The 25,847-nt window shown below is 40.0% G+C and overlaps 1 protein-coding gene across 4 annotated transcripts in view; it reads left to right on the top strand.

Moving 5' to 3' along the window:
* The window catches only part of DDR2 (discoidin domain receptor tyrosine kinase 2), a 151,011-nt gene extending 125,981 nt beyond the window's left edge, over window positions 1-25,030 (top strand). For all 4 annotated transcript variants that reach the window (XM_081223781.1, XM_081223780.1, XM_081223779.1 and 1 more), the window contains 11 exons: window positions 762-945; window positions 5,113-5,356; window positions 8,457-8,519; window positions 9,325-9,455; window positions 12,109-12,319; window positions 14,085-14,308; window positions 15,549-15,676; window positions 18,115-18,306; window positions 18,600-18,834; window positions 20,745-20,894; window positions 24,294-25,030. In XM_081223781.1, the coding sequence (XP_081079907.1) occupies window positions 762-945; window positions 5,113-5,356; window positions 8,457-8,519; window positions 9,325-9,455; window positions 12,109-12,319; window positions 14,085-14,308; window positions 15,549-15,676; window positions 18,115-18,306; window positions 18,600-18,834; window positions 20,745-20,894; window positions 24,294-24,428 (1,897 nt within the window). In that variant the 3' untranslated portion in view covers window positions 24,429-25,030. The remainder of the gene's footprint in view (window positions 1-761; window positions 946-5,112; window positions 5,357-8,456; window positions 8,520-9,324; window positions 9,456-12,108; window positions 12,320-14,084; window positions 14,309-15,548; window positions 15,677-18,114; window positions 18,307-18,599; window positions 18,835-20,744; window positions 20,895-24,293) is intronic.
* The last annotated feature ends 817 nt before the right edge of the window (window positions 25,031-25,847 follow it).

The following is a 25,847-nucleotide window of genomic DNA, read 5'->3' as shown; positions in this document are numbered from 1 at the left end:
GTGAAAAGGCTGCCAAGCTAGAAAATAAAACGAAATCCAGTGCCTGAGACTCTCATGTGGTCCATGCATTTTACTCCATGAGTCTAGTATTCTGCAAATGTAATTAAAGTTAAATATAAATCAGTATTTAAATTTGTTAGAAGTTACTTTTTCCCCCTTTTGTTCGATATCGAATCAAGTTGTTGGAGATGTGGGGTAGAAGAAGGCATGACTGGCTTCCCTGGATTTGATTCACTGAACAATGACAAAATGCAGTCAAAGGAGAGTCAGAAAGTTTCCAACCAGCTCTGGGACCATTTATTTAGTGATGAGCAAGTGCCACCATCTGCTGTAGTATTTGTTCTATGCATTCATACATTTACTCATTAATGGATGAATTAGCCAAATGCATTTGATAATATTGAATCATTATATAGACTTGTTATGTTAAGTATATAAGAACAGGTAAGGATGCAATAGATCATAGAAAGCTTTTCATATAAAATGATTTTAAAAAGGTGTTTAAAAGTTTTGCTGTTATAGAGTTAAGCATCAAATATTTTGTAAAATTCATTTATATGAAATTCTTAGTTCTCCACTGATGCAGGATAAATGAGTCAGTACTACAAAATATATTGGATTTTTCATAATTCTTCAACCTCCAAGATAATCAGCTCTTACAAAACCTGGGGTGAAGAAACTGGGTAAAATCTCTTCCATGAATATGTAATTAACTCCAGGTTCCTCTCTCCCTTTTCCTTCTCCTCTTTTGGCTTGAGCAGCATGACTGAAGGGCTGGGCCAATTGACCGATGGCGTGTCTGGCCTGGATGATTTCACCCAGACCCATGAGTACCATGTGTGGCCAGGCTATGACTACGTGGGCTGGAGAAATGAGAGTGCCACCAATGGTTACATCGAGATCATGTTTGAGTTTGACCGCATCAGGAATTTTACTACTATGAAGGTCAGTGGAGTTAGGCGTAGAAGCCAAAATCATGGTGTAGGGAAAAAGCATGCTGTAAAGAACCCTAGGGTGGTGCCAGCAGAATGGCATTCAAGTACATATTCTGCTGCTAACTAGCTGCATGCATTTCTTGAGTCACTTCATCTCTCTGGGCTTGTTTCTTCATTTGTAAATAAGGATGTTAGATAGGTTACTGTTTCACAATGTATTTGGCTGTTGTTGTCTCAACACCAGAGTGGACATATCCATTATGCAAAGTGGGCACAGTGTCTGGGACCCACGCTACTTGTAAGGCCCATGGAAATGGTTTAACTTCTTTTACTGTCAGAATAAAAGAAATGAACTTTAACATTGAAAGTTATTACCTTTTTAACAAAACAGTTGCAAAATATAATTTTAACATATTTTTTGTGGAGGGAGTGGCCCACAAAGGCAGTAGTGACGAGGGCCCTTGGAAGTCATTCCATGGCCCTGCCCAGCACTCTGCAGGGAGGGGACACACTCTTATCAGTAAGGGTGTCTCATTGCAGCTCTGATTCTCAATGGAAGAAGAAGGAACTTTGTATTTTGAACCACTTCTCACCCCTGAGTGTTTCCTCCATGCCCACAGCACTAAGAAATCATGACAGAAGATCCCATACTGTTCTGTTCCCAGAGTTCTTTGTTTCCTATCTATTATCATTTATCTGTCTATGTGTCTGGCTCTCTTACTAGACCTCAAGCTCCTTCTTAGACTCTGCTTTCTGATCTTTGTACCCAAGCGCCTGGCACTTAATATATACAGGCTCAATAAATGTTTGCAAGTGAACAAATGATATCCTTTATTGCCTATTCTAGCCATTTATGGTTATAAATATCTCTGCCACCTGGGGTAGAAGGAGGAGGAGATATGATGAACATCAATAAGACACTGAGAATATAATAGTATTTTCCTAACTATAAGCAGAAACTTGAAGAAGGACTGGGGCCAGGCAGGAGGAATCGCTGTGACTCCTGGCTGGGCCACCATCCGGATTCTAGACCTCAGGCCCAGGGTTTCAGTTTGTCTTCTCTGTGGGACCTCCGTGACTCTTTGGCCAGTCAGAGGAGTTGGTTATCCAATGAGTGAGATTCAAGGGTGAGATGAGGTGGTTTTTCTAAGGCCTCAAATGTAAATTATTAGGTTTTTTTGTTTGTTTTTTCTGAAACACCATCACCCAGAAGTCTGTATTAAAATGCAAGTATTTTACCTCAGGGAGAGTAAAACAATAAAAAAAATTAATGTCTTAAATGCAATAGCAGAAGTTATTTTATCAGTTAATTATTACAGAGTAGTTAAGAGTGAGTAGGTAAATTTCATTGAGTACTTGGATGGAAGCTGAAAGACCTGGGAAAAGCCCAGACTGGGTGTGCTCTGGGGAGAGTTAAGTGCAGACCATGAGAAGAACTGGAGGAGGGGACTTAAGGCCTGATTTCCATTTTATCTGGGGTAGGGCCTTTCAGGAGAGCCTACCCTGGATGTAAGAGTTGAGGACCTCACCGCTGGTATGGTGAGTTTCCTGATACTTAGCTCAAATGATCATTTTTCCTTTTCTCTTACTCAATCCCAAGTACGTTTCAGAGAGAAAGGAATGGAAGAAAAGTCCATGCAAAAAGTGACCAGATTGGATGTTAAACCTGAATTCTAGGTTCTGGGGGTAAACAGATGAATAAGAAATGGTCCCTACCTTGGGGCAATTTGCAGTTCAGTGGGGAAGACACTATTTATTTGCAAAAGAATGTATGTAGAATGACATGGGGACCCTGAAGAAGGGAAACTGTACCATTCCCAGTAAATAAAAATTTGTTATTCTTGGCACAAAGCTGGAGTCAAAAAGAAAATGCATGTCTACTATATCATTTTCACATGTTAAGATGATAATATCTCCTAGTTGGATTAATAGCTACTAGTTAAATGATGAGAACAGAAGGATCAACACATACCCAATCTGCCAGTGTGTTGCTCATAAATGGCTCTTGGGAAGTTGTAAAATGTGTGTGCAATCATGTGTTAACACATTATTCTTTACAGGTTTATGGGGCGGTGGAGGGAAATATGCACAGTAACAAAACTATGTATGCTTCAAGGAAAAATTTATTTGTATTGCTGAATAATGTGTATACCCAATATGTACCTATGAACATGTGTATCAATTCATTATATATCATTGGGAGAATTTCTAGTCACACAAATAATAAAATGTATTTTAAAGTCCCCATAAAGTTATAATATTTGCTGAATTGACTTTGATCTTCCTGAGTCCCCAGCAGCTCCTGTTTAACTAGTTTATCACAGATCAAAATTATTCAAATGCATATGTCTGCATTTAGAAGGTACCAGAAACATCTCAGGAGCTGACTCAGAGCTAGTCTTCTCAGGACTAGCAGGCCAAGCAGGTGTCTACCATATTTTAATTTTTCTGAGACAAATGAAAAGTAAAAGATGACTTTCAGGTCACTGAAGTCTTCTAGAGAGTAGTTTTTTTGCTTCTTAGGCAAAGTACTGCATATTTCCCTCCCTGCCCTGATTATAGTTAAAATACAGCATTTAAAAGAAAATCAAATCCATAGAGCATTTAGAAAATGAAAAATTACATATATAAAAACCAATGGGATACATATAAAACCACACTGAATAAAATTCATGGTACTGAATACATTCTTCGTTATTTTTTTTTAATCTTGGAGTGTAATTGCTTCACACTACTCTGTTAATTTCTGTTGTACAACAAAGTGAATCAGCCATATGCATACATATATCCCCATATCCCCTCCCTCTTTAGCCTCGCTCCCACCCTCCCTATCCCACCTCTCTAGGTCACTGCAAAGCACTGAGCTGATCTCCCTGTGCTATGCTGCTGCTTCCCACTAGCTATCTATTTTACGTTCGGTAGTGTATATATGTCGATGCTACTCTCACTTTGCCCCAGCTTCCCCCTTCCCCCCTACCCCATGTCCTCAAGTCCATTCTCTATGTCTATGTCTTAATTCCTGCCCTGCCACTAGGTCCATCAGTCTAACATCAAAGATAAATGAATAAACCAATTAATTAAAGTTAGAAAACTATAGAAATGATCATAAATCCAAGAGCTTATTTTTGGAAAAATATAAAATAGAAAAAATTTTATTATACAAATCAAGAAAAATAAATTGAAAGAGATTCTGAAACATATATATAAATGCATTTAAAAATATATTCTATTTATTACATAAATATGTTAAGTCCACAGGAGAATGAAATCCTATGCTATTTACTTGCATTCTAGAAGGATTCCCAAAACATCTGTAGGAAAGATTATTACCTTCCCCACAGGCTACTTATCCAACACTTTGCAGATTTCAAAACATCTGAAAAATGTATTGAAGCTGTAGTTGGTATTTCTTTGATTTTGTTCTTAGCCTTGTTCCATTTACTTGTGTTCAATAAACTAAACTGTTAATTCATCCCAAGGAAGGTACAACAAAAAAGCTACCTTCCTAAAGGCCTTCTTTTCTCATCTCAGAAAATATCTATGAGGAAGATTTGAGGCTCTCATCAGAATGGCTTTACCCAAGCTGAATTTAATTAAGAGAGATAATTAAGTTTTGTGTCTCTGGCTGACAAATGCTAATACCCGGCAGTCGAAATGAGATTTCTAAAGAGAAAGATGAAATTATATTGGATTGTGTATTATTTCAGCTTTCTCATCTAAACCTGTTGAAAGAAGTGGACTGGCTTTGGAATGTACATAGGAGAAAGTAGTTCAGAATTGCTCCATTCTGGGCAGATAGCAACTGTGGTTGAGAGGACTGGAATGGTTGGGTTATAGAGCAGAGAGAGTTCAGGGCAAGGAAGGAACTGAGAAGATGCTGGTCCAGCCTTCAGTTAACAGATAAGGACACTACTCCCAGCAGCATGCAGTGAGGTAGCCAGGGGAGCACAATTGCAAAGAGGTGACTGGGGTAGCAGCCCAGGTTTTATAAGGTATCACTGCCACTGTGAGATTCCTAGAAGGGAAAAACGCAAGACTGCAGAGCACCAATTATTCACCAAGGGTGGTGCTCAGAGAAATTTGGCAGGTCTAAGATCTCACTGGGTTAGGTTGCACTGTGTCCCTAGTGCCACCCAACAGGGTCACCCTGTCACTCACATGCCTCTTTCTCTGCCAGGTCCACTGCAACAACATGTTTGCTAAAGGTGTGAAGATTTTTAAGGAGGTACAGTGCTACTTTCGCTCTGAAGCCAATGAATGGGAACCTAACGCTGTCTCCTTCCCCCTTGTCCTGGATGACGTCAACCCCAGTGCTCGGTTCGTCACGGTACCCCTCCACCACCGCATGGCCAGTGCCATCAAGTGCCAATACCATTTTGCTGACACCTGGATGATGTTCAGTGAGATCACCTTCCAATCAGGTTGGGAGCTTGGGGGCCCCTTAGGGAACTGGGAGCAGGGTGGTGAAGGATGAAGGCGGTGTCCAGAGCTTCTCACTGGCGGGTGTCTGAAAGGAGGACGGTTGTACATGTGGCTTCTCATGGGTAGATAGAGGGACTCCTTTCTGCGACTAGTGTGGTTGTGGAAGGGTAGGGATGAGGATGTGGAAGTGGACAGAATGTTTACTTGGCTCTCACACACATTTGTCTAAAAGAGATGTAAGATAAAGGATTAAAGAAAATGAGTACAATGTGTTAAAACCTTTATGTAAATCAAGCCAGTTAAGGGGAAGCACACCTAAACATTATTAAAATATTTAAATGAAGATGTCTAAATAAAAGTAAAGAGAACAATGAACCCCCATCCATCACCTAGCTTTACTAACCATTGATTTTTTTTGTCATGCTTGTTTCATTTATTCCTCCCTTTTTGGTACAGTATTTTGAAGCAAATCTGAGACATTATTTGATTTCACTACTAAAATTTTAGAATACACCTGAGAAAATAACATTACGTTCATAATAATGCCATTATAACATCCAACAAATTTCTTAGTAAATAATTCCTTAATATAATATAATAGCCAGTCCACATTCAAGTATCCCTGATTGTCTAATAGTGTCTTTACTACAGTTGGCTTGATTGAATTAGGATCCAACTAATTAGCCCCTCTTGGTGCATTTCCTTTATTATATTACTAGGTGGTATCTCTTTTAACCTAAAACAGTTTTTTAAAAAAATTCCATTCTGGTTTCGCTGATTACTTTCTGTGGTGTAATTTTACTGGAGCTTCTATCCTCTGTCATCCTGTAGACTAGTGGTTATATCTACAGGTGAATTTGATTCAAATTCAATATTCATTTTTGCCAAGGACTTTTCATGGATAGTGCTGTGTACTCTATGCTGAACCTCATCATGGGGATGTTATGTTAGAATCTCTTACTTTTAGTGACGCTAAGATTTATCTCTGGGCTCAGGTGGTTATCCTTTCATTGAAAAGTTCCCAATGAACTTTCTCCTTAGGTTTTATCCTCCATTGATGACCAGTGCTTAAATTATTTCATTAGGAGTTGCTAAATGGTGATTTTCTAATTCTTTTATTCCTTCTGCATTTATTAGCTGAATTTCTTCTGAATAGGAGAACTATTCCCCATATGCTTGTTAACCCTGAAATACAGTTCATGTTGGAAGGGCAGCATACATAATTTTTTCATCAATTTACAGAGTAATGGGTCAATGCTCTAGCAACCTTCAGTGGTATCTAATAGATTTTATTTTGGTTTTCATCCTCACTAACATTAAAGAGGACACATTTTTAGAGATGTGTTAAAAAAAAGGATTTTTTAAAAATTTACTTATTTGGTTGCTCTGGGTCTTAGTTGCAGCAGGCGGGCTCCTTAGTTGCAGCTTGCAGGCTTCTTAGTGGTGGCTCCCCAGCTCCTTGGTTGCAGTACATGTGTTCCTTAGTTGCGGCATGCGAACTCTTAGTTGCAGCATGCATGCGGGATCTAGTTCCCTGACCAGGGATTAAACCCAGGCCCCCTGCATTGGGAGTGCGGAGTCTCATCCACTGTGCCCCAGGGAAGTTCCCTCTCTGAGGATTTAAATCTTATGACAGGATTCTTTACCTGACTTAGAGAAATATTCATCTCTTATTCAAAATAGAAGTCACTAAGTATCATATATGTACAGTTGACCCGTGAACAACATGGGTTTGAACTGCATGGGTCTATCTATATATGGAATTTTTCCCATAGTAAATACTACAATACTACACGATCCACAGTTGGTTGAATCCATGGATGCAGAACCTTGGATATGGAAGAACCATGTATATGGAGGGCTGATTTTAAGTTATATGCAGATTTTTCACTGCGCAGAGTACTCAGTGCCCCTAACCTGCACATTGTTCAAGGGTCAATGGTACATCTCAAAGAGGAATATAATTACTTAATTCAATACAGTTTCTTCCTGAGAATCTCTTCTTTTTTATTCTACTGACCAGAGTCCTTTTAGATACTGTCTTGAATCTCAGTCTTAAGGGTCTGACTTTACAGCACTTATCTGATTGTTCCTTGTATATCTCCTTCACTGTTACTTCCTCTTTATACCATATACTACTTACAATGAACATGTGTGCATGCATGCATAAAACATTATTGAGCATCTACTATGTACCATGCACTGTCTTAGTTATTAGGTTACAATGACAAATAAGACAATGTCCTTGGCCTAAAGGTGCCCAATATTTCATAGAAGATGGATGAGTAAACTTAAAATATGAGACACTGTGGTATGTACTAAATGATATAGACACTGGGTACTACGGAGCCAAAGAAGAAGTAAATCCAAATCAGACTGAGGCAGGAGTATATTATTTGGAGTAGGGTGGGCTACTGTAACAAAAACTCCAATAACTTATTATTGCTGACTAATTATTATTTATTATTACTGATAGTCTTTGCATATTCTAATTCTTGACCCCCTTGATTAGACAAGTCAGAGGGAAAATTTAGTTACCAACATCAATCTGTCAAATAAACTTTTGGGAGCTAGTCCTAGAAGCTTCAACATCACTGTAAATGATACTCTAATTTATTTCTAAGGAAGAAGGCTTAATTTATAAATTAAAGAGCTAGGACTATGAGGCACAGTGAAAACTCTTTTGTAAAACACCGTAATTTCCTTGAAGGGAAATCACATCTTAACCCTATGTCTGTCCTATGTCTACTTACCCATTGTATTCTCTCTACATTTTGTTGAATTTGGATCTCACTTCCTATGCATGATTTATGATAATGTGTGGTCACAGCCCTCTGATCACTCTCTTTAACTTTTTTGTACCATGACACTTAGTAGGTAATAATTGAAACAAAATTTTTACAAAAGAAAAGTTGCCCTTACTATTTAGATGAATGGCGATATTTTTTACTTAATATATTATATGATTTCATTTCTAAGAAAGGCTTTTAGCAACACAGTAAATCAATTTCACAAAGTGCTAGCTTACAACCTGCCTTCAGAAAAACCACTACCGAGCTGTCTTCTCCCCAGCTCTGACTCACCCTTGTTTTGTGACAGATGCTGCTATGTACAACAACTCTGGAGCCCTGCCCACATCGCCTGTGGCACCCACAACCTATGGTATGTATGCTTCCTGGTTATAAAAATTAAGTTGAAGGGACCTCCTGGAGGATGAAGAAGGGTGGAGATTTGCAAAGGCTTGACTGTGTAGCAGGCTTGATACCAGGTGGCTTTCAATGAAGAGTATCTCTGGAAAGATAAGACAGACCACCTCCAAAGTTAAAGGCCCAACCTCACTCTCTTCCCTGCTGGTCCATGTGATTCTTCTGCTGAGGCAGAGTCTGGAGCTGTTCCAACTGCTTCTTAGAAGTTTGGGAAGCTTGGAGCAAAAACAGGGAAAGGGATATTTCTAGGTGAGACCCATTGTAGGGATCTCAATGAATGAATGGAACAAAAAGCTAGTCTCTCCAATTGGAGAGAAATATGGAAAAGTGTATGCATTGCTTCAAACAGTCACTGGCTGTATAAGTCAGCAATCTGGGAAACACGTGATCAAGTGTCTCCAAAGAGGACTCTCAGCTGCCTTGGCATGTCTCAATGAAGAGTGAAACTGATTCTTCACCTGTTTTTCATGAGGTGTGATTAGGGGCCATGGTATAAAGGGAGCAAAATTTTGGGAGGAATGGAAAACCTCTCCATTATCCAGTCTAATACATGAGGAAGAGGAAGCTACTGTCCCATGGATGAGGACTGTAGGATATAGGAGCACAGTAATACAAGAGTAGCAAGACCAAGTGTTAAGTGGCATCTTGTGGAATTATCCTGAAGGAATAGGTTCTGCCTTCTTTTCTCTAGTCCAAGCCTTTATGCTTTTCCTTGCCCCTTGAGATGATAACATTCTTCGTCCTTCTTTTCCTGGTTACAGATCCAATGCTTAAGGTTGATGACAGCAACACTAGAATCCTGATTGGCTGCTTAGTGGCCATAATCTTCATCCTCCTGGCTATCATTGTCATCATCCTCTGGAGGCAGTTCTGGCAGAAAATGCTGGAGAAGGTGAGGAAGTGCAGGACAATCAGGGGGTAGGAAGCTGCTCCATCCTTTCCTGTGCTGCTTCATTAATATCCAAGCCAAGTTTCTCACAATTCTATTCCTACTTCTTTTTGTACTTGAAAGTTATGGTTGGGGAGGACCTGCGAGTCCAGTGGTTAGGACTCTGTGCTTCCACTGCAGGGGGCACATGCTTCCCCCATGGATGGGGAACTAAGATCCTGCATGCCACGTGGTACGGCCCCCAAAAAAGAAAGTTATGGTTATGCATCCTTCTGAGTGCCTCCTCAGATTCTTTTAGTCTAGGCCAAATGATCTATATAATTTATTACATTTGTCTAACACTTTACAGTCTGCAAAGACTTTTTCCTTGATTTTACTTGAACCTCATTGAATAATTGTGAGTTGGGCAGAGTTGTTATATTTAACTGCTTTGCTCATGAGAAAATGTGATGTGCTCAAGGTCATACAGTTAATATCCTGCTTTCTATGCTTGTTCTAATTGTCAGTCTTGAAATATGTTGACTTCTTTTCTTCTAAAATATATACCTTTCACCACGGATGGAATATCTATGACTTTTCTTGGTGTCTTAGACCAGATAGCAATTCTGGGCACTGCTGCTAAATGTGTGATACTCTTGGGGTTTGCTGATGATAAAGTGTTTCTACCTTTAGTCATGGACATTGTTCCTGGTCAATGAGCTCAAATGGATGTGGACTGTGAGAGATCATAGATACTCTGGGCTGTGAGGCTTTGAGGTGCCCATTGAGGGCAGGGAACAGGAGGGAGGGTATAGGCTGATTGTGTTTATAGACTAAGTATTTGGGGATGGGATCTCAGAGGAGACCAGTGCCTATGTAGAGTACATACCAGAAGAGGGGAAAGGGCACTGTGAGAATGGACTGGAACCTTCTGAACGCTTTGTGAGTAGGACAAGAGGAAGAGGCTGAAATCAGAGAAGTGAGAGGAATGACCCAGACAAGTAGCATGCAATTCCTTCTGATCTGTTACACATTCAAGTTCTGAGATGATTGAGGTTTATTTTAAGGACTTTAGTCAGGAATATTCACAGAAGAGAGGGTCTCTTTGCTTCCCACAGAGACTTCTAACATTAGTCTAAAAATTAAATTAAAGCTTTCAATCCATAAATAGTGACTGAAGGCTGAAAGGCAGAATCCACAGAGAGCTCACTCAGTGGCATGATGAGGCAACATCAAAACCTTTTGTCTTTTAGAATGCTAGAACACACTTGGTATCTAAATTCCACGATGTGGGGTAGCAAAGAGTGGTGGTGGTAGCAGCTGATGGTCTGACGGTTCATTGGACAGCTTGAAGCTGTGTTCTTACTGAACAGTCTGTTATGACTGCATTTTAGTTGAGGGGGGAGAGTCTGTGTTCTCTTCCCTGTGAGCTATTTTTCTCTTTATTTGAGCCAGAATTTACCACTCTTTGAGTCTTTCTTCTGAGTCCCACTGGAATATATTCATGGGCTGGGAGAAGAATTTTGGATTGGAGACTCTCCAGGTAAAAGGGAGAATAAAAATTTTGCCCTTGAATATTTAACTTGGTCCTTCAAGAAATTCTTTCTGTCCCTGTACATCCTGAGTAAGATAACTCAAGATGATCTGGAGTGACACAGGATTGCTTCTGGGGGAAAGAATTTTTTTGTAGAAGACCCTTAAGCATACCTATGTATTCCAAATACATTGCTCAAAATAGCCTTATGCTGTAGTATTATCTGCAGGATACTTAGAGTGGTGTCCTCAGAACTTTCTCTTTGAGAGAGTCAACCGATATTTATTGAGTACCTACTATGTGCTGGGCTCCATGCTCAGTATTGAGGATATTACTGCAACAAAGGAACTCTCAGTCTCGGGTATGGAGCAGACATCTAAGTTTCTCCACTGAGCACCCAAAGTGTGTTTGTTGGAGTAGAACGTTTCATGTGTTTAAATCCAAATTGTCACATATACTTAGATTATGAGATTTTCCTTTTGAAGGAGCAGGCAGGTCATATTAAATAGAATGACGGAACAATTAGCTGTTTTATTCTTCTTATTCCCGTGTTAGGTATAATTCATGTTAGTATCCCTAGCACCTAGGGCTTTCCTTTCTTATTTTGTAGCCATTTTATTTTTGGTTAGTAAAAATGCGGGGTCAAGGGGGTATTACCCTAATCTACAATGCCAGAGTGGTCAGGTGAACTACAGAGTCGTCATGTTACAGCACATTTTTTGCGTTAAAGAGCATTTTAATTTATGCCTACACAAAATCAATCAGTTGAGTGGTGTCAGGAAAACCCATTATTTAGCAGAACATTGAAAACTGTAAGACTGAGAAATTCTTTGATTGGCTACTGATAGGTTCTAATGGTGTCACGTGAAAAAGGCTTGTAAGTGTTTCAATGGAAGTTAATTAATGTTGGCAGTGCAGAAATTTGGAAGTCAAATTCTGCCTTGAAGAAATGAAAGATGATTCTGAGTTTCTACAACACAGGCACTTGTGGAACCAGACTGAACCCCTGTCACTTGCATTGATTCTGGAGTTTGAGTATTAAAGAGTTATTTCATCTGAGTGGAAGAGCTGGGTTTAAGAAGAGGAAGGAGTGATGATCCCTTTTGTGTCAACATGCCTTTCTCCCCTGTCCTTCTCTTTCAGGCTTCCCGGAGGATGCTGGATGATGAAATGACAGTCAGCCTTTCCCTGCCAAGCGAGTCCAGTATGTTCAACAATAACCGCTCCTCATCGCCAAGCGAGCAGGAGTCCAACTCCACTTATGATCGCATCTTTCCCCTTCGCCCTGACTACCAGGAGCCGTCCAGGCTGATACGGAAACTCCCAGAATTTGCTCCAGGGGAGGAAGAATCAGGTGAGGATGAAACAGTGAGCAGAAAATTGAGGGACAAGATTTATAAAGGTGTGACACTATTGCTCCTACTCAACCAAGTCTAATTTTAGCCTAGAGAAGTCCACCTTCTCCTGGGAAGTCCACTCTTTCTTTCTAGATTTGGTCTACTGCTGCTCCTAATTGAATCTGGACATCTCTCCTTTTCTACTGCACGTAGCAGATGTTTGGAGGGACCCACATGTCAGAAGAAGATTAATAAATAAAATACGTTACTAAGGTGTTAACACCAGAAGAACCTAAACAGTCCAACTAGTCCAACCTTCTCATTTTTCATAGGAGGAAAGTGAGAAGGCCCAGATAAGGTACTCACCCAACATCAAACACCAATAGGGGTAAATTCAGGACTAGAATTTCACTTGGAGAAAAAACAACGAAGCTAAAGAGATCCTAGAATTCCCAGGTTTTAGTCACCTAGATAATTGAGTTACTTAACTTTTGTTCATTTCTCTTTGGTGAAAATTTACTTGACTAATACAAGATTTTATTACGAGAGCAAATATTTCTTGTCTTTTCTCAATAAAGTGTTGTTTTGGTAAAACAGTGCCAATTGATTCACATTCCAGTGTCTTTTAAAAAGGGCTGCAGAGTGACATCAGAGGGGATGCTGGGGTCATTGCTGAGGCTCAGAGCAGCTTTTCTGTCCATAATGTCAGCATCTGAGGAATGACCCCAGTCAGTGGAAGAGGACTGATGGTGTTCAGGGGAGAGCTGATTGGAGAAGTAGCTGGACTAACCATGAGAGCAGAGGCTTTTCAAGGGAGTCCTTCCAAAGGAAGAAAGGAAACTAATGTGTATTTACCACTCAGTGGAAAGCAAACATTGAAGGAGCGTATTGAACTACGGGAATTTTACAGAGACAGCAAGAATAGGGATGTAATTTATTTCCTAGGCTGAACCAAAGTGATCTACCTACTTTCTGAAGTCTAAAAATCCCCCGTCATGTTTTAATATTTTTTAAAGTTAGGATGTGTCTTAAGCTAGATCATATACATTTAATCACAGTTTTTAATCCCTGAAATGGGTTAATAAAATCAGTGATTATATCTTAAAATTAAGGAAATATGCCATTAAATCCTAAAACTTTAATACTCCTACCCTAACTAGTAGAGTGAGCCTTCCTGGCGCTTCACCACAATTCCACAAGATTAACCAAGGAGGTTATTTTTTATTTTTATTTTTTTTAAAGAAGATGTTGGGGTAGGAGTTTATTAATTAATTAATTTATTTTTGCTGTGTTGGGTCTTCGTTTCTGTGCGAGGGCTTTCTCTAGTTGTGGCAAGCGGGGGCCACTCTTCATCGCGGTGCGCGGGCCTGTCACTATCGCGGTGTCTCTTGTTTTGGAGCATGGGCTTTAGACGCGCAGGCTCAGTAGTTGTGGCTCACGGGCCCAGTTGCTCCGCGGCATGTGGGATCTTCCTGGACCGGGGCATGAACCCGTGTCCCCTGCATCGGCAGGCAGATTCTCAACCACTATGCCACCAGGGAAGCCCCAAGGAGGTTATTAATGATTACGCAGTTATGAGGAGAAGATAAGAGATAAAATGGTGCCTACATTCTGGAGGCCCCAAGAAAGAATCTCCAGAGGAATCATTCTCCAAGTAAGAATGTCATGGTGTAGGTTAGGCTGTCTTGGGGGCATGTTTTAGCTCTCCTCTCAGATTTCCTTTCTTGAAGATATCTCCAAAGAGGCCCCTTGGAATGAGACTCATTGTCCTTGTCTTCGCAGGCTGCAGTGGCATTGTGAAGCCAGTCCAGCCCAGTGGGCCTGAGGGTGTGCCCCACTATGCAGAGGCTGACATTGTGAACCTCCAGGGGGTGACTGGAGGCAACACCTACTCCGTGCCTGCCATTACCATGGACCTGCTCTCGGGGAAAGATGTGGCTGTGGAAGAGTTCCCCAGGAAACTCTTAACTTTCAAGGAGAAGCTGGGAGAAGGCCAGTTTGGGGAGGTGAGCTGATTCTTTGAGTGGGGCCTCCAGTCCTTGGTAGTTCAAAGGAAGTGGTTGAATAAAAATGGTCAGTAGAGCAAACTGTCCCATCCAAAGTGGATTCACACCAAATGTCTCCTCCACTTGTCTCTCCTTGCATTGTTCTCTAGAAGACTAGTATTGGTCAGCCTCATCTTTGTCAAACAGCTGTGGAAATCCTGGGAATTCTGATTTCTATATAAGAGTTTTTAAAGCAGGAAAGTCACTAGACTTAGATATTCTGAAAAACATTCAATATTTTCCAAAATTTTTACAACAGGTTACAAAGGGTGGGGACCCATAAGATGTGATCATCTTTTATAAACTGTCCAAGAACATCCTGCTATTGGATAGCCACTTTGTTTTTTCCCTTTTAATTGGAGTTACATGTAAAATGGTCAAAAACAACCTCACCCCTGCCTTTGGTCCCAGAACCAGCCACTAGGGAATGAATCACTAACCAAGATAAGGAGGAACACACTTCTCAATTGCCCTCAGAGTGATGCATGTAATATTTGACTTTTCACTCTTACATCAGTTACATGAGCCTTCTGAGAATTCAAAGCAATGATTTAAGTGGCAACAGAAGGTCTTCAAAACCACCATCTAAATTCCAAATGTAATTTGGTTTCATAAGAATATGTTATTGGTTTCCAGCATGGGTGGCATGCTTTAACCTTGCATAGGTTTGGTGGTGGTGGAGGTAGAAGGGTCCACGGCATCTGTTTGTGGTGTTATATACACTCATTCTGTCTCCTGGGTTGAAAACACAGGCTTGTTATACAGTTACTAATGCCTAGAGGTTCCTGATGATGCTAATCCCATACTAAGGGCTTACCTTAGAGAAGAAATTGCCTAATGTTTTGCACGATCCCATAACTAAACTTCCTTGAATCAAAGTTCAAGTATTTATACCGAATGACATTTTATAGTGGGCTATGCTGTAATAAAATACCATGTTATAGATTCATTCACATATTTAATGTTCCAATCAATGTATTTCTTTTATAAAGCAGTAACATATCACATTAGCTGGGTACCTTACCATTTTCTTAAATCAGTTATTTGAGTCAAAGATGTGTTGCACGTATCTTCTTACTGGTCTTTTTGATTATTTTGCCTGAGTTGTAAGAGTTAGTTTATCTCCAGGAAATGCCCAGCAAGAGTACTGAGACATCTTCAGGAGAAATGATGATGCTGAGACTAGATGACTTTTGTCTAGGTTCATCTCTGTGAAGTGGAGGGAATGGAAAAATTCAAAGACAAAGATTTTGCCCTAGATGTCAGTGCCAACCAGCCTGTCCTGGTGGCCGTGAAAATGCTCCGAGCAGATGCCAACAAGAATGCCAGGTCTGTGGTCTGCATTTTAAATTTTCCTTTATGTGTTTCATCTTCAGGATCAGGAACCCTCCTGGAAACTTCTGAGCAATTTGTTTCTTTTGAGATGGGAAGGTCTATGAGCTACCTCACATTTCCATTGTTGTGCTTTATTTTTCTGGTGGGTCAGTAGTCCTCAGCTTCATTCTCATCTCTCTCAAAAACAAATGTACATTTTCTGTTGGATATGCTACACATTTACTTCCTAACCCCCTTTGCACAGCACTGTACACCCCAACATACACTAAAGACTGAATACGTACCTCTTCAATCATTAGACACAGACGCACGCCTGAATGTCATTACCTCCCCTTGCAGACTTTTCACAATCACACACATCTTTCTTGCTAAGTTTCTCCCATTCTCCTTTTTCCCCCACATCTCTATTTACTTTCTCATCCCCTTTTTTCTCTTTTATGCTCCTTTTCTTCTATGTCCAGCAACCCCCCAAATGAGAAGCTACCTCTACTTGGAAAAGTATCCATGGACCTCAAAGCAAAAGGATCCACAGTCCTTTAGCAGTTTTCCAAACTGGCTAATAATCTCTTGGATCCTTTACTACATAAATTGCAGTTTCCAGCCACACTCCGTTGTCTGACAGCCTTTCCATTACAGTAATGGTGAGTTAATCCTCACCCAGAGAGGCATGCTGGTTGAAAGCTGGTTGTATGTGTCTCAGAGAAATCTGCACATCTGGGTAACATATGTATTTCCCCATTTGTGTTGGTTTGATGTGTCTCACTGATATTCAAATTTATAGAAAGTTTATGATCCCTATTCCATAAATTATCATAAATTCCAAGAATGGTGTTAGGGTTTTATTAAAAGTCTTGCAATTGACAGGATATAGCATGAAGAAGAAAGAAAGGCAAGGGAACAGAACTGTGGAGGTTTTGGAATTTTAACTGCGAGAATTTCAATCTTAAGGATACTAGTATGAGTGAAAAGGGACATCCTCTGGGTCCCATAGAGAGATAGAATATTCCTGATATTAATCTTAGCATGTGATTGGAGAAGGTGGCAAGATGAAAGAAAAAAAACTATGGGATGTGACAAAGCCTTTGCCCATTATTTTTTTTGGGTGACGTTGGGTGTCCCACCTGTGCCCACTCCAATTTAGCAATGATGGATGGCTTAGGCTCTGAGCTCTCCCAAGCCATGGACCCCCCGCCAGGTTTGAGATTGAAGGGGCAATGAAAGAGGAGAGGTGTTGTGTCAGGACCACACTGATTTCAAGGAGTTTATATTGACATAGTATGACTTCCAGTCCAGGATTCCTAGGAAACTCACAGGAGACTTATAACAGGTCTGCTTCAATAGTTTTGAGAATGTGGGCTAGTGGCCTCAGTAGCCTAAATATTGCTACTTGGAAGGTTATAGCCCACTTTGTGACTCAAGGGTGGTTGTCACCATCTATTCAAAAAGTTATTAGTTTCGGCCAAGTGAGTACCTCTTTTGAAATGATGCTGCATTACCACCGTGAACTTTAAATAGCTGTTTTGAACAGGCTACTAAATATGTGTTGTGACTGACTGCTGGTGCACCCTGCATTAAAAGAAACCAGTATGAGAAAATAAAAAAATTATCAGATTAAACCAGAGGGTGGTTATTCACTTTATAAAAAGTGCCTTCACTTTACTTATAGAGTGACTCCACGGCTTTTTGTTTGTTTTTCTTTTTTGGGGGTTGCTGCATTGGGTCTTTGTTGCTGCATGTGGGCTTTCTCTAGTTGCGGCGAGCAGGGTCTACTCTTCGCTGCAGTGAGTGTGCTTTTTGTTGTGCTGGCTTCTCTTGTTGTGGAGCATGGGCTCTAGAGCGCAGGCTTCAGTAGTTGTGTCACACAGGCTCAGTAGTTGTGACTTGTGAGCTCTAGAACCCAGGCTTCAGTAGTTGTGGCTCACAGGCTTAGTTGCTCCGCAGCATGCGGGATCTTCCCAGACCAGGGTTCGAACCCGTGTCCTCTGCGTTCGCAGGCAGATTCTTAACCACTGCTCCACCAGGGAAGTCCCTCCATGGCTTTTAAAAAAGGTAAAGACCCCAGTGCAGTTAAGATATGACTTTCAGTTGAAGGTTTTATTTTTAAGACTAGTTTTTAGCAACATATATTTGATTTAGCAAATATTAATCACTATCTGTGTGGCAGGCCTTCTGTTGGATAATAGGGATGCAAATGTGAATGTCATGGTCCATGTTTCCCCCACCAAATTATAGTTGAATAAGGGTGCATCGCATTCCAGGATGAGTAGAATGAGACAGTTTCCAGGTACCAAGTTCTCTGTTCTCTCAAAGGTTATCCAAAGGGAAACAAGACTCAGTATAATGGTTAGGACTAGATTTTGCTGTGTCTTCTTTCCCCTCTTGATTCTAACTCTGGCAACCTCTGGGTTTATCTATGTCTCTGTCCTCCAAAGGAATGATTTTCTTAAGGAGATAAAGATCATGTCCCGGCTCAAGGACCCAAACATCATCCGTCTCTTAGCTGTGTGTATCACTGACGATCCTCTCTGCATGATCACTGAGTACATGGAGAATGGAGATCTCAATCAGTTCCTTTCCCGCCATGAACCCCCCAGTTCTTCCTTCAGCAACGTACCCACTGTCAGGTAAATACGCCGGGTCCTCTGTCTCTTCTCTGTGTTCATGAGACTAATCTGGGATCTGAAGTGGGGAGCAGTGAGCCTTAAACTTCATCATTGTTCTGGAATGGTTGGGGAGGTTAGTATGCAGGGAATAATAAAGCAGCTGCCCTTTAGGGGAAAGCAAAGAGATTCATAAAGAATAGAGAAGGGATATTGAGGTTGGAACCCTAGTTTGTTGGTACCAACTATAGGGTGTGTACCTTTCACAGCTTCCTCTTTCCAGAGGCTACTTTCTCTCTTCCTTTATATTTCCTCAGTTATGTCAACCTGAAGTTTATGGCTACCCAGATTGCATCTGGCATGAAGTACCTTTCCTCACTTAATTTTGTTCATCGAGATCTGGCCACACGAAACTGCTTAGTGGGTAAGAACTATACCATCAAGATAGCTGACTTTGGAATGAGCAGAAACCTGTACAGTGGTGACTACTACCGAATCCAGGGCCGGGCAGTGCTCCCGATCCGCTGGATGTCTTGGGAGAGCATCTTGCTGGTGAGTTTCCTGTGTTTTTGAGCTCTGCCCTAGCAAGTGGCATGTAGGTAGATGCAGATGGCATGTAGGGGTGCACCTGAGACAGCAGGAGGCAGACAATAAATAGACTTTGATATTTTCTCTGACTTGAGATGATTTACTTTGTGTACTAATTATTATTTTTAACACTTGCCTGTTTCTGCTGATAAAATATAACATGCTTACTGTAGAAAGTTTGGAGGAAAAGGTTAAAAATATACCCATAATGAGAAGAGATTCAGTACCATTTTTTTAATCTCTACCCTTTCCACCTACTGACTGATCTTAATTAATTTAGAGTATTAAAATCTTGTCAGTTAAATAACTGTTATCCACACAAAATATTTTTCTTCTGTATTAATTTCATAACCATGTTTCTAATTAATTATTTAGATTGATCTCTATATTTGTATTTTAATGATTTTCACCATTTACTTTTTAAGGTCCTCATTCTTTGCTTTATAATTTTTATCCAGCTTTTGATATTCTGGACCACAGGTGAATAAGTTTTTTCCAAATACCTCTTAGAAATATATCTTCTGACCATGCATATTTGCGACAATTTACTGTTGATTTTATACCACTTAGCTGACTTATAGAATTATTAGACTTTAAACTTTTACTTCCTACAATGCTGTGTATGTGTAATTTTGTCTTTTGTCATTTAATATTACAGAGAAAAGCCTTATAGCAATCTAGTTTTGTTAATTTATTATTAATCTGTTTGTTTCTTGTTCATATCTTATAGGGTTCATAATTAATGTTGAAATAAGAAATGTATAGTTATCCCCTTCCTCTCACCAAGATGACCACTATTAATATTAATATTTTAGTGTATTTCCTTTGAGGATTTTTTCTATACATGTATTTCTCTGAATATATGTATTATATATATAATTATTTTACGCATTGGGATGATACTATGCACATACAATTCTCTCTCACTGGCAGTAAATATTCTTCAAAAACATGATTTTAATTGCTGCATAATATTCTATTGTGTGGATATATCCTATAATTTAATTATGTCACTATAATTTGATACTTAAGTACTTTCCAATTTCCTTTGATTATAAATGATGCTGTGATATATACCATTTTATGTAAATCCTTATAAAGATCTTTATCATCTATATAGATGAATCACATATTTTACTCATTTCTAATGTGATTATTAAGCTTTGTTCCCTTTAAAGGTATTGTGTGGTGTTGTAAAGGATTATTAGACCAAGATTCAGAGGGTTTTGGTCCAAATCTCAGTTTTTCCATTATTAATGGTCTTGTTAACCAGGAAATTTTAGTAAACCTCTCGTCTCAGTTTTCTGATCTGAAAAATAAGGATAAATAATATCATCTATATCAGCACTGTATTTATTGAATAGAACATATGCAAGTATTTAATACATGCTGATTGCATCTGAATCTCATTGCTGTCACTCGTTAGTCTATCCTTCAAGACTGTGACGATTAACGAACGAGTTAAACAAGTACTCCGGGCACTTACACTAGATTTCCGTATCTCTCACATAGAAACAATTGCTTCCCATTCTAATTTTGCTTTTCCCCTGGGCATTTCTCCAAGGCTACCCTAGATCCTAGAGTTTGACCTTCTAACATGCACTGGGAGAGTCAGATAGCTTACGGCTGCGTCCTTTTCAGCCCTTGGATCTCATCTCTAAGAGAAGTAGACCTCAGCAGAAATCCTGAGGGTGAGAAAAGGGCCTGTAGCTTGGCATTGAAACAACTTCCTATTGTTGTTTCCAGATCGCCCATGAGTATATTGGCAGTCCCAGTATTCCTTGCCCTGGGTTGTAAAAGTGGCAAAACTCCAGATTATGAAAACCTAATCAGCTCTTGTTGTGCACAGATTATTCTTTTTCTTATTTAAACAGGGCAAATTCACCACAGCAAGTGATGTGTGGGCCTTCGGGGTGACTCTGTGGGAGACCTTCACCTTTTGCCAGGAACAGCCCTATTCCCAGCTGTCAGATGAACAGGTCATCGAGAATACTGGAGAGTTCTTCCGAGACCAAGGGAGGCAGGTGAGAACTGTTGGGGGTGGAGAGATGTGGCCTTGGGTGCTCTTGAAGGAGAGAGAAAGAAAAGTTCTGACTTAACAGGATAGGTCTGAGCTGGAAAATGGGCTACCTGGATTATTGTTGTTTGTCTCTAATTATCCAGCTAATGTAAAAGACCAAGAGCTTTTGTCACTAATTATCCAGGTGATGTGAGAGACCAAGGTCCTCCCTAGGCATCCATACACTCTGCTTTATCCATGTACCAACCTGTTGGTCATTGGAGAACATGAGGGGTCCCCTCAGGCTGCTCCCCAACTCAAAGATACCAGAAAATAAAATCCTATCTCTCATGTTTGATCTATTTCCTGGTCTAGGCTCTATGGTTTGTCTTCCTGGTTGAGAAACATAGAAACAAAAACGTAAGCTTAAAAGTGAATAAGGGATTTATTAGCATTCGTTAAAAACTTGGTTTGGACTATCTAGAAATATTTCTCGACTTACATGTCCAGAGACCTTCAGGTACATCCTGGCCTTGCTGTTCTTGGAAGGCACCTCTGGGCCCAGGTGCTGTGGCATTTCAGGACTCAGAAAAGCTGGGCTTCTTAGCTTACAAGGGCCCCAATTCCTAGTTAAGATACTACAAGATTCCTTGGATGACTCAGTGTTTAAAGTTCCTATGAGACATGGGATTGAAAGCTCGTTGGTGGTGGGAGCACTGAGCCCCCAGAGTGGCCTGGCTACAGCACACACTTGGAGTGTGGCATCTCAGGCAGGAAGATGATAACAGTTGAGGAGAGGGAGAAGGCTCTTGCAGAAGATTAAAAGTAGATCCTCTGTGGCTTAAATGGATCAAAGCAAGCAAAAGATAAGGGAATGACTAGAGATTGTACAATATGTAGCTTAAAAATAGGAAGGAGGGGTCCTAGAATTTTATCTTGATACTCTGCAGATATTTTGGTAGCAGGAGATCTAAATTATCTATCTCGGTTATGAGGTAATTGCCTTCTTACCTTGGCAAAGGGCAGATTTACTCCGGTGTGCATGAGATAAGAGAGTAGAAAAAGGAAAAATGTTTTTTCTCCTGGACTAGTAGCACATCGTGGCCACCTGGTTGACCTACTAGATTCTTGTGGCCAATTAAAGGTGGTGCATTCAATTAGAAAGTGTAATTTTATTATCATAATGATTCTAACTTGAGTACATCCTAGAATTATAGGCAAAGGGAGGAATATTTTAAACCTTTCAGTTTCCCTCATCTTATTATTCAGTGATTGAAATCCCACATAGAAAAAACAAATTTTACACGAGGGAAAATTGAACTATCAAACATTCAGGCAAGAAAGGCATGCTTCCCCTCCCCCCACTTTATGTCCACTGTCTGCTTTGCATTTGAATAATAAAGTCAAATATTTGACTGAAGCCAAGACCAAAGCCAAATATTACCATTATATGCTGAGTAAGCTTCTCATCTATAAGTTTAAATTTTTGATAAAAGTTTATTTAATTTAACATATGAACTTACTAAACATAATTTATTAAATTTGCATTTTATTACAATTTACAAAATTTAGTTACTTTAAATTTTATTAAAATTTCAGTATTTAAATTTTAAAAGTTTGACATTAGAATTAAGGACAGTAATTTCTCAACACTGTCAGCTGCTAGATGGATTTTATGGTCTCTAGACTACACATGTGTGATCTAATTTGTTTTCAAATGGCACAATGTCACCAACTTGTTGAACATAGCAGATATAATGCAGAAGAAAACTTTTCAGTAGCACAAATTCTAGAAAGAATCTTATACTTAGGGCTCACAGCTTAAGCAAATCTTAAATCTTTTGTATTCAATTGGAAGGCTATAACAATAATTTCAATAATTTAAAAATGTATTTGACATTTTTGTTTTCAACTTATTTTTACAAACTGTAAAGAATTCTCAGATAGCACTTTTCTTAAAAGCTCATGGTCTAAATGGAATTAAATAATTAAAAATTGGGACTTCCCTGGTGGTGCAATGGTTAAGAATCTGCCTGCCAGTGCAGGGGACACAAGTTCATGCTCTGGTCTGGGAAGATCCCACATGCCACGGAGCAACTAAGCCCGTGCGCCACATCTACTGAGCCTGTGCTCTAGAGCCCGCGAGCTACAACTACTGAAGCCTGCACACCTAGAGCCCATGCTCCGCAACAAGAGAAGCCACCACAATGAGAAGCCCATGCACCACAATGAAGAGTAGACCCCATTTGCCACTAGAGAAAAGCCCATGCACAGCAACGAAGACCCAATGCAGCCAAAAATAAATGAATGAATGACTGGATAAATAAATAAAGTTTAAATTTTAAAAAATGAATGCTCATAACCATCATACGATATCATCTCACAACTTTAGAGTGGCTGTTATCAAAAAGATAAGAAACAACAAGTGCTAGTGAGGATGTGGAGAAAAGGGAACCCTCGTGCACTTTTGGTGGGAATGTAAATTGGTACAGCCTCTGTGGAAAACAGTGTGGAGGTTCCAAAAAAAATTAAAGATAGAGCTACGTTATGATCCTATGATGCATGACATAAGCTGGTGTTGGTGTGGGAGAAGGCAAGATGGAAATAGTTAATGATTTACCAGCTGCAAATGTTGGACCCATATTTCAAAGAGCTTGAGAAATTTAGGTTTGCTTCGAGAATATGTCAATATACCAAGGTGTTAAAAAACATAGGTAAGGAAATGACAGCAATAGATTACAGGCAAGCAGGAGATGACCTGGAGTCAATAGAGTGGCATCTTGCTGGTGGAAGCAGTCGGTAACTGGTGCTTTGGGAGTAGAGCCAAATACAACTCTAGGCTGGAATTCAGGACAGGGCTGTAGAGGGGGTAAATGTACAAATATTGGTGAATAATGTAAAGAAGAAATCCAATCTTCTCTCCCTGGGCCAGTACAGGAGAGAGGGAGCACAGAGAAGGTTATGGTTAGGAGCTACATGGATATATCCCACATCTCAGTGACTAGGATTTTATTCCAATAAAGGAGCTGAGGCAACTAATATACTTTCTGCCCTTGCCGTGATTGGCTCAATCAGAATAAACCTCACTGTGGCTAGGTTATAAATAGAGGATTTGGTGTTCTAATCACTTGCTTTCCAGTCTAAGATGTCTTCTTGCTTCAGTTTCGTCTTTTGCATGATGGTAGGGACCACAGGATGGCCCATCAGGAAATTCTGTTCCAGAGAACTGGAAAAGACAAAAGGAATGGAAAAGGGACTGATGGGATTTAGAATTCTCCTGAATAGGAAGAATAGACACCCCATCATTTCACTTTCCAAGTCCAAGAAAATGGGGAGTGGGCAAATCATACTATGATGCAACTGCTCTTCCTTTCTCTGTGCTCTTCTTAATATTCTCATTTTTTGTTCATTTTTCTTTCCAAAGACTTACCTCCCCCAGCCTGCCATTTGCCCTGACTCTGTGTATAAGCTGATGCTCAGCTGCTGGAGAAGAGACACCAAGCACCGTCCCTCATTCCAGGAAATCCACCTTCTGCTTCTTCAGCAAGGGGACGAGTGATGCTGTCAATGCCTGGCAACAGGTCCTCCTCACAAGACCTACCACTCACCCACGCCTAAGCCACTCCATTTGGACATTGAATGGACCTGAGAGACAGAGGCTTGTTTGCCTTTATCTCTTTCTGTCCCTCGTCTCCCTCCACTCCACTCCCCCACTCTCTACTCCGACACATATATACTTTTTTTACATTAAAGAACTAAAAAGAAAAAAAAAAAAGCCTAGGACAGAATAGGGCAGATAAAATCTAGTAAAGAATCTTACTTGATATACTGAAAAAGTTGGATAACAAAGGCTAGATAATTGACATAATTTATAAAGGTTAAATATGCTTGTGTTTATGAATGTGCAGATTCTACAATATGTTTTCCATGTCATCTTTTAAAAAATGGTTTCAGAAAGAAAAACTTGAAGAATAGTAATGTCTTAGGAAACATGAGATTAGACTTAGGGAAAATACTTGGTAAGTGTGGAGAATCTGATGAAATGGTATTCAGTAACTAGTCACCAATGGTTTAATTTCCTAATTTGGCCTGTAGACATGTCCTGAACTCTGCATTTTCCTCTCCTGGCAAAGTAGATGTTAACATGCTTGAAAAAACCCAGCTTCTTTGAATGGGTGTTTTGTTTCTTCATGGACAGGGATCAGGGTTGAGATCTCTATGCATAGGAAATACAGAGGATGTACATAGGAAAGAATATCTACTTCAATGAACAGGAATCGTCATTTGCAAAAAAAAAAAAAAAAAAAAGCTTCGTGCATGGAAGTATTCTTGAATAGAGAATGGACACAGGAAAAGAGACCTGTGGAGGACAGGTAACAGATGTGATATCCATTTCTGCAGAGGGTCCTCCTCTTGTCTTGTTCAGACATTTTCAGGTGTGTGTTTTAGTGAGAGCCTGATTTTGAGTCAGTACAAACTGTTGTTTTTTGATATCTTGATCCTAGGCCTTTTGGTTCATCTTCTCCAAATCTTCCAACTCTTTTAATGGACGAATACCCAATGGAACCCAAGGGCTGGTGATTGAAATTCTCAGGCATAAATCTGAAGGTCATGTACAATAGGGAATAGATATGTTCTGAGCGTTCCCAAAGGGTTGACTGAGGACCAATGAGGGAAAGTTACAGGGAGATTGGTTTCCACTCCTTATTAGGGAAAACATAACCAGAGGTAGAACATGCAAGGATGAATGGGCTGCCTCCAGAGATGGGGAGTCCTTTGTCACTGTCCTTTTGTCAATAGGGTTTCAAACATAAGTGGTTGTGGGAGATGATGCTTAATGTCCTTTTAACCCTAGGAGTCCCTTGAGAGGAGCAGGTTGAGCATGGAGGAGTCATTCGCTGCTGCTGCTTGGTGTTCACACTCTTGCCTTGGAGATGGTATGACCAGCAGAAAAAGAAAGTTTGAGTCTCTGGCTTCA

The sequence above is a fragment of the Mesoplodon bidens genome (assembly GCF_964165515.1).
Source record: "Mesoplodon bidens genome assembly, chromosome: 2".
Lineage (NCBI taxonomy): Eukaryota > Metazoa > Chordata > Mammalia > Artiodactyla > Ziphiidae > Mesoplodon > Mesoplodon bidens.
Note: the sequence above shows the minus strand (reverse complement) of the source record. Positions and strands in the feature narration are given on the sequence as shown.